Source organism: Rousettus aegyptiacus, unplaced genomic scaffold (genome assembly GCF_014176215.1).
Source record: "Rousettus aegyptiacus isolate mRouAeg1 unplaced genomic scaffold, mRouAeg1.p scaffold_m13_p_12, whole genome shotgun sequence".
In the NCBI taxonomy this organism is placed as follows: Eukaryota; Metazoa; Chordata; class Mammalia; order Chiroptera; family Pteropodidae; genus Rousettus; species Rousettus aegyptiacus.
The window spans coordinates 16,890,730-16,903,090 of record NW_023416287.1 but is presented as its reverse complement, the minus strand read 5'-3'; the positions used below and the strand labels follow the sequence as shown (position 1 = coordinate 16,903,090).

The 12,361-nt window shown below is 35.2% G+C and overlaps 1 protein-coding gene across 2 annotated transcripts in view; it reads right to left on the bottom strand.

The window, feature by feature from the left end:
- Positions 1–12,361, bottom strand: part of SAMHD1 (SAM and HD domain containing deoxynucleoside triphosphate triphosphohydrolase 1) — a 45,633-nt gene that overhangs the window by 22,655 nt on the left and 10,617 nt on the right. For both annotated transcript variants that reach the window (XM_036229435.1, XM_016148307.2), the window contains exons 4-6: positions 7,286–7,446; positions 5,407–5,522; positions 3,785–3,855 (exon numbers count right to left, since the gene is read on the bottom strand). In XM_036229435.1, the coding sequence (XP_036085328.1) occupies positions 3,785–3,855; positions 5,407–5,522; positions 7,286–7,446 (348 nt within the window). The remainder of the gene's footprint in view (positions 1–3,784; positions 3,856–5,406; positions 5,523–7,285; positions 7,447–12,361) is intronic.

Here is a 12,361-nt window from a genome sequence, read left to right as displayed (position 1 = left end):
TAATTTAATATTGATTTTAAATAATATGATCTTTTAATCAAGCATATTTGACAAACTTCCCAGGATTCAGGAGACTCTTCCTGACCTGAAGTAGCTTTGGGTTATTCCAGGGAAATAGCTGGAATGCCTCAAAGATGTGTTTTCTCTTTGTAAAAGAGAAATCTTTAATTAGGTGTATTTGATATACTAAAGTTATCTGGGAAACTTTGTCAAATAAGGAAATAATTATGATGTATTTGTACGTATATATTCTTATTATTAAAGTGAATTTTCAGGAGATTATGATCTCTAATAGTCTACAATATCCTAATATAATATTTTCAATTGTAGTTCTATTTGATTTCTTAAAATGTTATTTTTCAGAGAAAAACAAATTTTGTCAATCACATTATAATCGGATCTATAACAATGTCATTTTAGTTTTGTCATTTGCGGACTGCCATCGTTTTACTCTGATATTTTTGTGAGTATGTTTCATCTCCAGAAAGATTCCTAGAGAGGACTCTGGCTTAGTTTAAGTGCAGGTTCCTAAAAGCATATTTTCAGATTATATCTTCAAACTAGATGAAGATTTGTAAAACTCTGAGAAATAACTAGATTCATGAAAATACTGATAAAAGGGGATTTGTTTCTCTTAAGCTAGCTGTGATTTAAAGCAGTTTGGTAAATTATATCTTTGTAAACTGGATTGGAACATTCATTTTTTTCTCCCTTACTTACCCCTCCAGAATCCAAAGGCTCTTAATGAGTATTTTTATTTTCAAATAATTACATATACAAATGTAATTATTTGTATAAGTTCAATAAGAATCTATTCTCTTTATAACAGGACATGATTGCAAACTGGTTTTTATTAACAAACCTTTGACTAGAATGTCATGTTTGAGAGAGGCATAAACTTGGGCATGACCAGACTGCTTTAAGAAATTAAGATTGACTTATGGAAGCCAGGCAAGAGCAGTAAAAGCCCTTGGGAATGTTGGCCTGGCACCTTACTTATATAGTTCCCAGCAGCCTTACCATATGAGTAAAGAATGTCACTTCTTGGCAGGTGCAGGAACCTTAAGACTTTTGGGGACCTCAAGAAGAGAGGAACTCATCCAAAACCTATTGGTATTGCAGGTACCCTCTGATGGCAAACCCTTGCCTTGGCTTTTCTGGCCTTGCGAGGCCTTTTAAATTCCATCTGAAGATTCCTTATGAAGGATTCCAGCGAAGCAGAATTAAAAGTATATACAGTTAATTAATATTCTTGCTAGACTTATGCAAATGAATAAGCCAAGTTTATTTAAAGGATTTATTTTACAAATAAATTAGTCTTAATTTGGCTATCTTTAGCAAAAACTGGGGTAATTAGAGAGAAAAAATGTTTCAATAGAAATTACAATATACTTTTGTGGATGTTAGTTTCTAATGCTATTTACTGTCTTTTGAGTTTTATTTTGTCTTTTACTTATAAATTGGACTAGATCCTGAATTCTAGTTAATATTTGCCTATGTCTTTTCAAACATGTTTCCAATTTTCCCTGCATCCTCTGCCTAGGAATCACTGAAAACTAAAGCTGTTTTCAAGCTATGTAAACCAAAGATGGGCAACTTAATATAACTTTCAGAAAATTGCAACAACAGCTCATGTTTGAACAATCTTGGTGACTAGCGCTATGTGGGCCATGCAGAGAGTTTGCCTTGGCATCTGATGACATCATTAAAAACATTCCAAGCTGCAGGAAATGCTATCAGCCTTATATTTAGAAACCTCTACTGACAGCTTTATAGACTCAGAGGATGATTTATAATTTATTCTGATTATTAACCTTCTGTTTTGTTTTGTTTTCACAACATTTTAGGGACTAAAGGTAGGTCCCAGAGAAAATGTAAACATTATGGGAATATAGAATATTCATAGTAAACAGGAAAAAATATTTTCAATTGAGCATAGAACGGTGTTATTCCTCTAACCCCCAAACTCCACCACTTTTCAGCAGGAAATAGCCAGAGCGTGTATCGTCTCTGTTCTCTCACAATTGAAGAATAATCAAAGAGATTTTTCAGCTTTGATCTATCTCGACTCACCTCTTAACTCCCCAGCATTGCTGGTCCGAGGGAAACATTTCCTATGTTTCTCTTTTATTATTATAGGAATGTGTCTTGCTATTGCATTCTGTGGGCTCCCACTTGCACATCCATCACCACTAAGTACCAAGTACCCATCAGTCACCTGAGGCCCAAGCCCTCCTCCAACATCACAGCCATCAATTTCATCTTAAACTTATTTCATAGATATGAACTCTATCTATTTGACTGCAGGGAATTGAAGAAGGATCTGATACAAGGACCCAAAGAATGTGACATAAAGGAGCTATTTCAGGATAGAACACAGAGTTAATTCAAGCATAGCCCCTCTGCGTATTCAGAAGACAAAAAGGGCTGCTTGCTTAGCAGCCCCAAGGAAAGACAATGAACAAAGGACTCTCTGGGCAATATCTGCTCCCAAGGACATTTTCTGCTGTTCCAATGGACACCATTTTCAAAAATGCTATCTGCTCCTGCAACAAAGCGCACATTTTGCTCTCGCTCCCTTGGGAAGGCAGTTACTCCCATGATGAGCTAGTTTTGCCAAGGAGCAAGGTCATGGGATGAAGCAGCAGCTGATGCCAGGACCAGACACCCGGTACCTCTTGCTATCCCTCCAGGTGGCCTGGGAAACAGGCCCTGGCTGAAAAGACAAGATTGATGGCCTTGGCCATCTCCATTCCCTTAGTTTCAATGACTAGTGATTTCTCTAGGTAATCAGTGCTTCCAAGACACTTGGGGAGCTAGGCTTTTGAAGCAACTCTCTAATAAATGCTTATTCTATTTAGCACAACTCCTGTGTCGGTCTTTTGGCTGTGAGTGGCGCAGGTAGCACAAACTTTGGACTAAGTTTCTCTCCTATTTCAATTCTACTTGCATCAATTCTAAAAACAGGCAAAATGAATCCATGTTTATAAAAATCAGAAGGTGATGGGGGGGGGGGGGGTAGAAATTGACTGAAAGGTTCACAAGGGAATTTTCCAGAAAGATTTGGAAACATTCTTATCCTGACTTGGGTAGTAGTCACATGGATGCATACATTTTTCAAAACTCACTGAACTATATACATTTAAGATCTGTTCAACTTATTATATGTGAATTATACCTTTGAAAAAAAGAGAAAATAGTGGTCAACATGTAGGAAGCATTCAATACATATTAATATCCTTTTCTACTCTAGGATCCAGAAATACACTGTGACCAAAAATGGAAGCCCATCTAATTTTATTTCTCAAAACTAACTTTACTTCTCAAAAACTAATTCCAAAAATATGGGTCAGCCACCTGCAAATCCCTAATTATAAAATGGTTCACTTAATATATATGATGAAACTTGGCAGCAATCAGTTACTTCATGGTCATACAAAATGAGTCCAAACTGAAGTTGGCCTCTTATTTATTTTATTTTATAACAGTATGATAGGGTAGAAAGGCCATTAAGTTAGCACCTAGAAAACCTGATTTTCTAGTGCTGGCTCTACCATTTAACAGCTTTGTGATTCTTGGTGCATCAATACACCTCTGAGTTTCAACTTCCTTTACATTTGTAAAAATAGAGATGATGATTCCTTCCTTACAGATTGTGAGAATCAAAGGAAAACATATATAGCAATTTGAATTTCATATATATACAAAAACTGCAACAGGGAAATATACTGTAACACATCAAATAGTCTTTATGTTATTGACTACTGAATATGTGAATACATACCGTCCATTGCACATTTTGGCGAGCAAGTGGAATAAATCTTCCATCAAACATGTGAGAAAATGGCCCATGACCTTAAAAACAAAAGCAGTCTTAGAACAAGCGAAATATATGTAAAATGACAGAAAGCGAGTTGACTTTTTTATCTTTTTAGTTCTAACTTGAATGTCAACAGAAATCAATAATCTATCAATAATAATCTAATAATAATCTAATAATCTATCAATAATACAAGGAAGACAAATCCTTCCTTCCTACTTTGTAAAACAAGAGAATAGGAAGTAGAATTACATAGGAAAGTAAGCTCTCCAGAGCGGGGTCTCTAAATTACCAGAGCTTACATAAATCTGATGAAAGAACAGTTTTGTGTAACTTAAAGGAATGTTAATAACAAAAACTTTGGTATCTTCAGGTGGAATATTTGTATTAAAACAGCGGTTTTAAGACAATTCACTGGAATGTAGGAATAATATTAGAACTTTATTATTCTCATCCTCTAAAAATATATATTTTTATGTAATTTTATAATGTATATAATATATTTATAATAAACTACACATATTGGGGCTGTTTCTTGGGTTTTTACTGATGAAATGAGCAATCAAAAGTGGAAAACACATGTTTACTTTATTCATAAGTGATTTTAACATTCCACAACACAGTAATATAAAATTTTATTGAAACATAACTCTGGAATTATCAGAATTTTTGTAGAAGTGAATTACTTGGCCAAAGAGGGAGCCCACCTGGACCAGACAGACCTGGGTCTTTCAGCATGTCACAATCCGTACAGAAAGGCTCATTACTGTAGTGCTCAGACTCGTGGAGACTGGCAAAGCTTTCCCAATGATTCCCTCTCAAACGACCAGGAATATGTTCAATTTATTGTCTGGGGGTGGTATTAATTCTATTAAAATCTGCAACACGACATGCTGAAGAGAATGCTCTACCCCTTGAAGTATCTGGCTATTGAAACACAGGTGCCTTACCTTCCCTGCCCGGAGGGCAAACACAAACTCTCAGGTCCTCTAATAGGTAGGACTAAACTATAGGGATATGGGTAAAACTCCTGTGATAAAAGAGTGCAGTCTCTTGTCTCTTTGTCAAAGGAAAAGGATGATATTCTTTTACTCGGAGTTCAGTGGCCCAAGACCTCACATGGATCAGGGAAGAAAAGAATTTCTCTAAATCTGTTGTTAATCTGCTAGGGTTGATTGCATAGTCTATGTATAAAAATGGATCTGACACAATAACTGAAGGAAAAATGGCAATTTTATTCAATAAAGAATAAAAATAAAAGAAAAAGAATAAAGGATAAAAGAAAAATTGAATTCACATCAAAACATAGTATAGAAAACCTCACTATCAGGAAGTCCTTTCATATAACTTGTAGCAATGATGTTTAACATGGGAAATTCACTGAAAGGCTGCAAAGAAAATAAAATAGCAATGCCTCGATCTTACAAATCATTCTAGGAAGACGCAATGGCACATTTATGTTAATACTAACTGAAGAATTAAAATACAACTTTCATATTTTTCTTGGTTAGTTGGATTTTTTAACTTCAAATGGAGGTAGCAGGTTACAGTTTTTCATAACAGCTTTGGCTCTTTGTACAGCTTACCGAGATCATGACAAAGCCCAGCAATCTGAACACAGAGTATGTCTCGTTCATTCAATTGCAGCTCTGGTTGTCTCTCACTCAGTGCACGAACTAGACATCCTGCTAGATGTGCTACGCTGCAGAGCAAAAAAAAATTTAAAAAGTGACTCTTTTTTGAAAGATGAGTAATACTTCTGGCCCTTAAGACCTTTAATATGTTTCTCAAATATTGTAATATATCTCAGGTGAAATTTAATAGACTAGTCTTTTTTGAAACTAGGCAGAAACATACAGAATCCCAAAAGCAGAACCTCTTGGCCCAGCATCATTAATCATTAGGGAAATGCAAAATCAAAACAACAACAATACCACTTCACATCTATTAAGATGGCTATTACCAACAAAACAAAACAAAACAAAACAAAACAAACCCTTGAAATAATAAAAAACAAATGTTGGCCAGGATGTGGAGAAATTAGAACCCTTGTACACTGTTAATGGGAATGTATAATGATGCAGCTGCTGTGGAAAACAGTATTAAAAACTGAATTACCACATGATCCAGCAATTCCAATTCTGGGTATAGACCCAAAACAATTTAAAGCAGGGTCTTGAAGAGGTATTTGCACACTCAGGTTCATAGCAGCACTATTTACAATACCCAAAAAGGTAGAAATAACCCAGTGTATACCGACAAATGAAGGAATAAAAAATATTCGGTAGATACATTTAATGGAATGTTTGTTATTCAGCCTTAAAAAGGAAATTCTGACACATGTTCCAACATAGATGAACCTTAAGGAAATTACGTGACATGAAATAAGCCAGTTACAAAAAGGCAAATACTGTATGGTATCATTTATGTGAGTTACCCAGTACACAGAAAGAGAAAGTTACCAGGGTCTGGGAAGGGAAGGAAGGATGGAGAATTGTTATTTGATGGATATAGAGTTTCATGTTTGCAAGATGAAAAGTTCTGGAGCTTGGCTGCACAATAATAATATGGCTATATTTAACATTATTAAACTTGTACTTAAAAATGGTTAAGATGGTAAATTTTATATTCTATGTATTTTACCACAATTTTTAAAAGAATAAGCAGGACTTCTGGCTTTGTAATGTTTACAAAATAGATTGAAGATGTCTAGCAAATGTTAAATATGCTTTTAGCATTTCCTCCTGAAAGTATTTCTGAATGAACACAGTGTCTTTCTTCTCTAAACTCTAAGCTCCATGAGGATAGAGACAACTGCTACCTTGTTGGTTTGGTAGGGCCAAGTAAGTTTTCAGTAAACATTTGTTGATGTATGAAGGAACATTTGAGTTGATACATGTGTTCTGGATAATTAAAAATGTTCAAAATAAACAAACAAACAAAAAAACAAAGTAATATACTGTGAGTACTTCATGAGAATCTAGGAAACTATACAGTTCCCTGCCCATGTCCTCCTGACTCTACATTTTATAACAGAAAAGCAGACCAAAGTCTCAACTTAATTGTACATAATGGAAGAGTCAGCTTCTCTAAGCTTGTGCTTTTCTGATTTACACCATTTCCTGGTTTCGAAGGGCAACATGACTAAATTAAGACTAAGGAAATTAAATAATCAAACTTACAGGGTTACTTGTAACAGTAAACAACCTTATTAGCTTTTAAGTAATATGTAAACCAAATATTTCATCTTACTGACCTGCCAATAGATATTTTCACTATCTTTCTAGGAAAGATCTGCAGTGGTTTATAACAATATATAAAAAAATAAAATATAGCAAGATAAATTAAAGCCTCAATATTTTCATCAACAAAACAAGGATATTTATTACCATTTTATAACACTATTCTCTAAAAGATGAGACAATCATTTCCCACCTCAATTTCCCTCCCCAGATCCCCTCTTACCCTAGACTATGCTCAAATCGATTGTGTGAAGCTCCTGGAAAAACATAGTAAGCGCTTCCCAACTGTTTAATATAGCGAAGCCTCTGAAATTGAGGTGTGTCGATGATTCGGATGAGAAGAGGGTGGAATTCAATGTGGCCATGAATAGGATCATTAATGACCTAGAAAATGATGTTTAAATTAATGAGTAACAACAAATAACTCCATCTAAAATTTTTTGTGCAGCCATCACTATCTACAGTGCAAAGTCAAAGCCATCTAATTGTTCTCAAGAACAATACAAAGGGAAATGACAAGATATAAAAATTATCATCTTATTTAGGTATCATGATCAGAAAGATCAAGTATGTTTTAGTTCTTAATGGATTCTAATAACAGAAAGATAAGGATTTCAATCTTTTAAATATGTGATTTAATTAGCCTTTAATAAGTTAGTCTTATACTCAAGTTAAACATTTATTTAATACACTCATTCAGATCATATAAGCCACATTACTACTAGCACTGTGTCTAAATTTTTTTTCTAAATACATCTATATAGAACCCATCACTAGAATACTAAGGAAGGAAGGAATGAACAGGAAGGGAGGGAGGGAGAGAAGAAAGAAAGAAAGAAACCCTCCTATTATAGACAAAAATCATAGGCAGGAAGGTAAAAGTCTATAGTAGTTAACGTCACTCAGAAATGCTTACTTAGTAAAGGTAAATTTCACAATTATTCATTACTCTAAGTTTAAACAGGAGCTTTAAATATGGGCAAAGACTTAATGCACCTCTGTTTCTTTAAATATACTTCTTAACTGTTCATAACTGCATTTTTAAAGAGAAAGCTACAGAATAAAAAAGAAGCCTGATATATAATCTAATCCATGATTTTCAAACTGCTTCAAATTGAAGTTCCTTGTCTGTCTTATTTATTGCCATATTCTCAGAACCTATCACACAGCATAGTTTGTATCTTCTATTTCTTTTAATAGGATCTTATAGTTTTCATCATATAGTCCTTCACATGTTTTGTTAGATTTACTCCTAGGTATTTTGTTCTTTTGTTGCAATTGTAAAAAGAATCATTTTTTCCACTTCTTTTTCTGACACTTCATTATTAGAGTATAGGAACATTATGGATTTTTTAACATTGATTTTGTATCCAGAAACTTTACTGTATTTGCTTACTGTTTCCAGTAGTATTCTTGTGGCTTCTTTAGTGTTTTCTATATAGAGAATCATGTCATCTGCAAATAGTGATAGTTTGACTTCTTCATTTCCTTTTCAGATGCCTTTTATATTTTTCTCTTGCCTGAGAGCACTCGCTAGGATCTCCAATGTTATACTGAATAACAGTGGCAATAGTGGACAGCCTTGTCTTGTTCCTGACCTTGGCTGAAAGGTTTTTAGTTTTTTACCATTAAGTCTAATGTTGGCTGAGGGTTTGTTGTATATGGCCTTTATTATGTTAAGTTACTTTCCTTCTATAGCAATATTGGTGTGTTTTCATCATAAATGGATGCTGTATCTTGTGAAAGGCTTTTCTTGCATCTATTGCTATGATCATATGATTATTTTTAAATGTTTATTTGGTGTATCACATTAATTGATTTGCATATGTTGAAACAACCCTGTGCCCCTGGGATGAAGTCCACTTGATTGTGGTGTATAATCTTTTTAATATGTTGCTGTATTTGGTTTGTTAGTATCTTATTTAAGATTTTTGCATCTATGTTCATGAGAGATATTGGTCTGTAGTGTTCTTTTTTGGTGTTATCTTTACTAGGTTTGGGTATCAGAGTGATACTGGCCTCATAAAATGAGTTGGGAAGTATTGCCTCCTCTTTGATTTTTTGGGAGAGTTGGAGTAGAACAGGTACTCAATCTACTTTGAATATTTTGTAGAATTCACTGGTGAAGCCATCTGGTCCTGGACTTCTACTTTATGGTAGGTTTTTGATGATTGTTTCAATTTCCATACTGCTAATTGGTCTATTTAGATTTTCCAGTTCTTCTTGATTCAGTCTAGGTAAGTTGTATCTTTCTAAGTACTGGTCCACTTCTTCTAGGTTATTAAATTTGGTGTTATATATTTTTTCATAGTATTCTTGTATGATTCTTTGTATTTCTGCAGTGTCTGTCGTAATTTCCCCTCTTTCATCCCTGATTTTGTTTATTTGTGTCCTTTCTCTTTTTTCTTTAGTGAGTCTAGCCAGCGGTTTGTCAATTTTATTAACCTTCTCAAAGAACCAGCTCTTTGTTGCATTTTTTATTTGTTTTCAATTTCATTTAATTCTGCTCTAATTCTGATTATTTCTTTCCTTCTGCTAACTTTAGGCTTCATTTGTTCTTCATTTTCTAGTTTTTAAAGATGAAGTGTTAGGTTGTTTATTTGGGCTCGTTTTTGTTTTTTGAGAAAGGCCTGTAATGATATGAACTTTCCTCTTACTACCCCTTTTGCCATGTCTCAAAAGTTTTGATACATTGTACTATAATTATCATTCGTTTCTATGTATCTCTTGATCTCTCTTTTTATTTCTTCTCTGACCCAGTCATTCTTCAGTAGCATGTTGTTTAATCTCCATGTATTTGTGGCTCTTCCCACTTTATTTTTGCAATGATCTCCAGTTTCGAGCACTATGATCAGAGAATATGGTTGGTATGATTTCAACCCTCTTATATTTGTTGAGGCTATCTCTGGGTCCCAGTATATGGTCAATCCTTGAGAATGTTCCATGTGCACTAAAGAAGAATGTATAAGCAGCTGTTTTGGGATAAAAGGCTATGTAAATGTCAATTATGTTAAGTTGGTCTAATGTGTCATTTAAGGATGTTATTTCCTTATTGATTTTCTGATGGGATTATCTGTGCATATCTGACAGTGGGGTATTTAGGTCCCCTACTATGATAGTGTTTTGGTCTGTTTCTCCCTTTAGTTCTGTTAGTAATTACTTTACATATTTTTGAGTTCCCTGATTGGGAGCATAGATATTAATAAGTGTATGTCTTCTTGGTGCATGATTCCCTTTATCATTATTAAGTGTCCCTTAGTATCTTCCTTCACATTTTTTATTTGGAAGTCTATTTCATCTGATATTAGTACCGCTACTCTCAATGCCATTTGCTTGAAATATCACTTTCCACCCTTTCACTTTGAGTCTCTATTTGTCTTTGGGACTGAAATGTGTCTCCTGGAGGCAGCATATGGTTGGTTTTTGTTTTTTGATCCATTCTGCAACTCTGTGCCTTTTTATTGGTGAGTTCAGTCCATTTATATTTAGGGTGATTATTGAAATATGAGGTTTTCTTATAGCCATTTTATTTTTTGCTTTCTGGTAGCTTGCTATAGCAATTCTCTTCTTACTGTTTAAGCGTATAATGCCCTGTTCTTAGTAAGGGTTGCACTCCTCTGCTTCTATCTGCCTGCTAGTCACCTTACTCCTAGTTAGGGTTTGGGGGTTATTTATTTATTTTTTTGTCATTTTGTTTTAGGTGAGCTGATCCTTCCATTACAGTGTTTCCTTTACCGAAAGTCTCATAGCGGAGAATTCCCTCAATTTTTCTATGTTGGGAAAGGTCTTTATTTCTCCTTCATAGCTAAAGGCAAGCTTTGCTGGATACATTATTCTTGGCTGGTAGTTGCTTTCATTTAATAGTTTGAATATTTGATTCCAGTCCTTTCTTGCTTGTGAGGTTTGTGCTGAGAAGTTCGACGACAATTTAATGGGTTTTCCTTTACGGGTTACCTTCTTTTCCCTGGCTGCTCTGAGAATTGTTTATGTCATTGATTTTTGATAATTTTAATACAATGAGTCTTGGAAAAGGACTTTTTGAGTTGAGATAATTGGGTGTTCTGTTGACTTCTTGAATTCTGAGTTCCACCTCATTCCTTAGATTTGGAAAATTCTCATCAACTATTTGTCTGAAAATGCTTTCTAATCCCTGCTCCTTTTCCTCCCCATCAAGAATGCCCATTATTCTTATATTTCCTCTCCTGATGGTATCAGCTAGTTCTTGTCTTTCTCTTTCATTATTTTTCATTCTTCAGTTTATCTCTTCTTCCTTCTGATGTATTTCTAGATTTCTGTCTTTGATATCACTGATCCTGTCCTCCATTTGGTTGACTCTATTTCCCAAGCTTGCTATTTCATTTTTCATCTCTTTCAGTGTGTTCTATATCTCCTGAAGCCCCATTTGGTTCTTTTTGAGGGTTTCAATCTCCTTGCTAAAGAACTCATTCTATTCATCTAGTTGTTTTTTCAATTCCTGAAATTTTTGATATGAATTGTTTTGGATCTTATTGAGTTTTTTCAGAAGTACCACCCTGAATTCTCTGTCATTTAAGTTGCATATTTCTACATCTTTAAGCTTATTTTCTGGACATTTTTCTCTTTCTTTCTGAGATGCCTTGTCACCTTGGTTGTTCTTGGTGTTTAATAGACTATTTCTCCACCTGGGCATTAATGGAAGTGTATTCTCCTTTTTTTCCAGAAAGAAGATTTATTATATAAAGGTTTCTCTTTTTAGCCTGTTACAAAGGCGTTTTTCTTTTGGTTTCCAGTAGGTGGTGTCTAAGCCTCTTGGATCCTTGCTTTATATAAAGTCTTAATAATGCCATTTCCCCCCTTATATCTAGATGTTTAATCACGCTTGCTACCCTCAGTCTCAGTCCTTGTCAGTGTTAGTAACAGTTTTGGTAGTGTTTGTTCAGATTCCCCTGGGGCTCCGAGGTGTTTGGTCCTGGAGGATATGGGGCGAAGGAACCTTTGGGTTGGGAAATGGGTGCTGTGGCATTTTGCATCCACAACTGGTAATAATCGACTGTTGTTTCTCTGCCATCCCCACTTCTCTGCTTTCTGTCCTGATCCCTGGGCACTGCCACCGGCCGCATGGAGCTCACAGCTCCCATAGGCAGGGTTGTTCACGGAACCCAAAGCATCTTCTTCCCTCCCCCTCCTCTTGCAGAGAGCTCCAGCTGCAAGAGGCAGCTTCTTTGTTTCTCCCAGTGTACCACTGGACTCCTGAGGTTCTGACCTGTGGTAACTCTTATGCAGATTGCACGCTCAGACATGCTGGTGGGCGGGTGGGTAT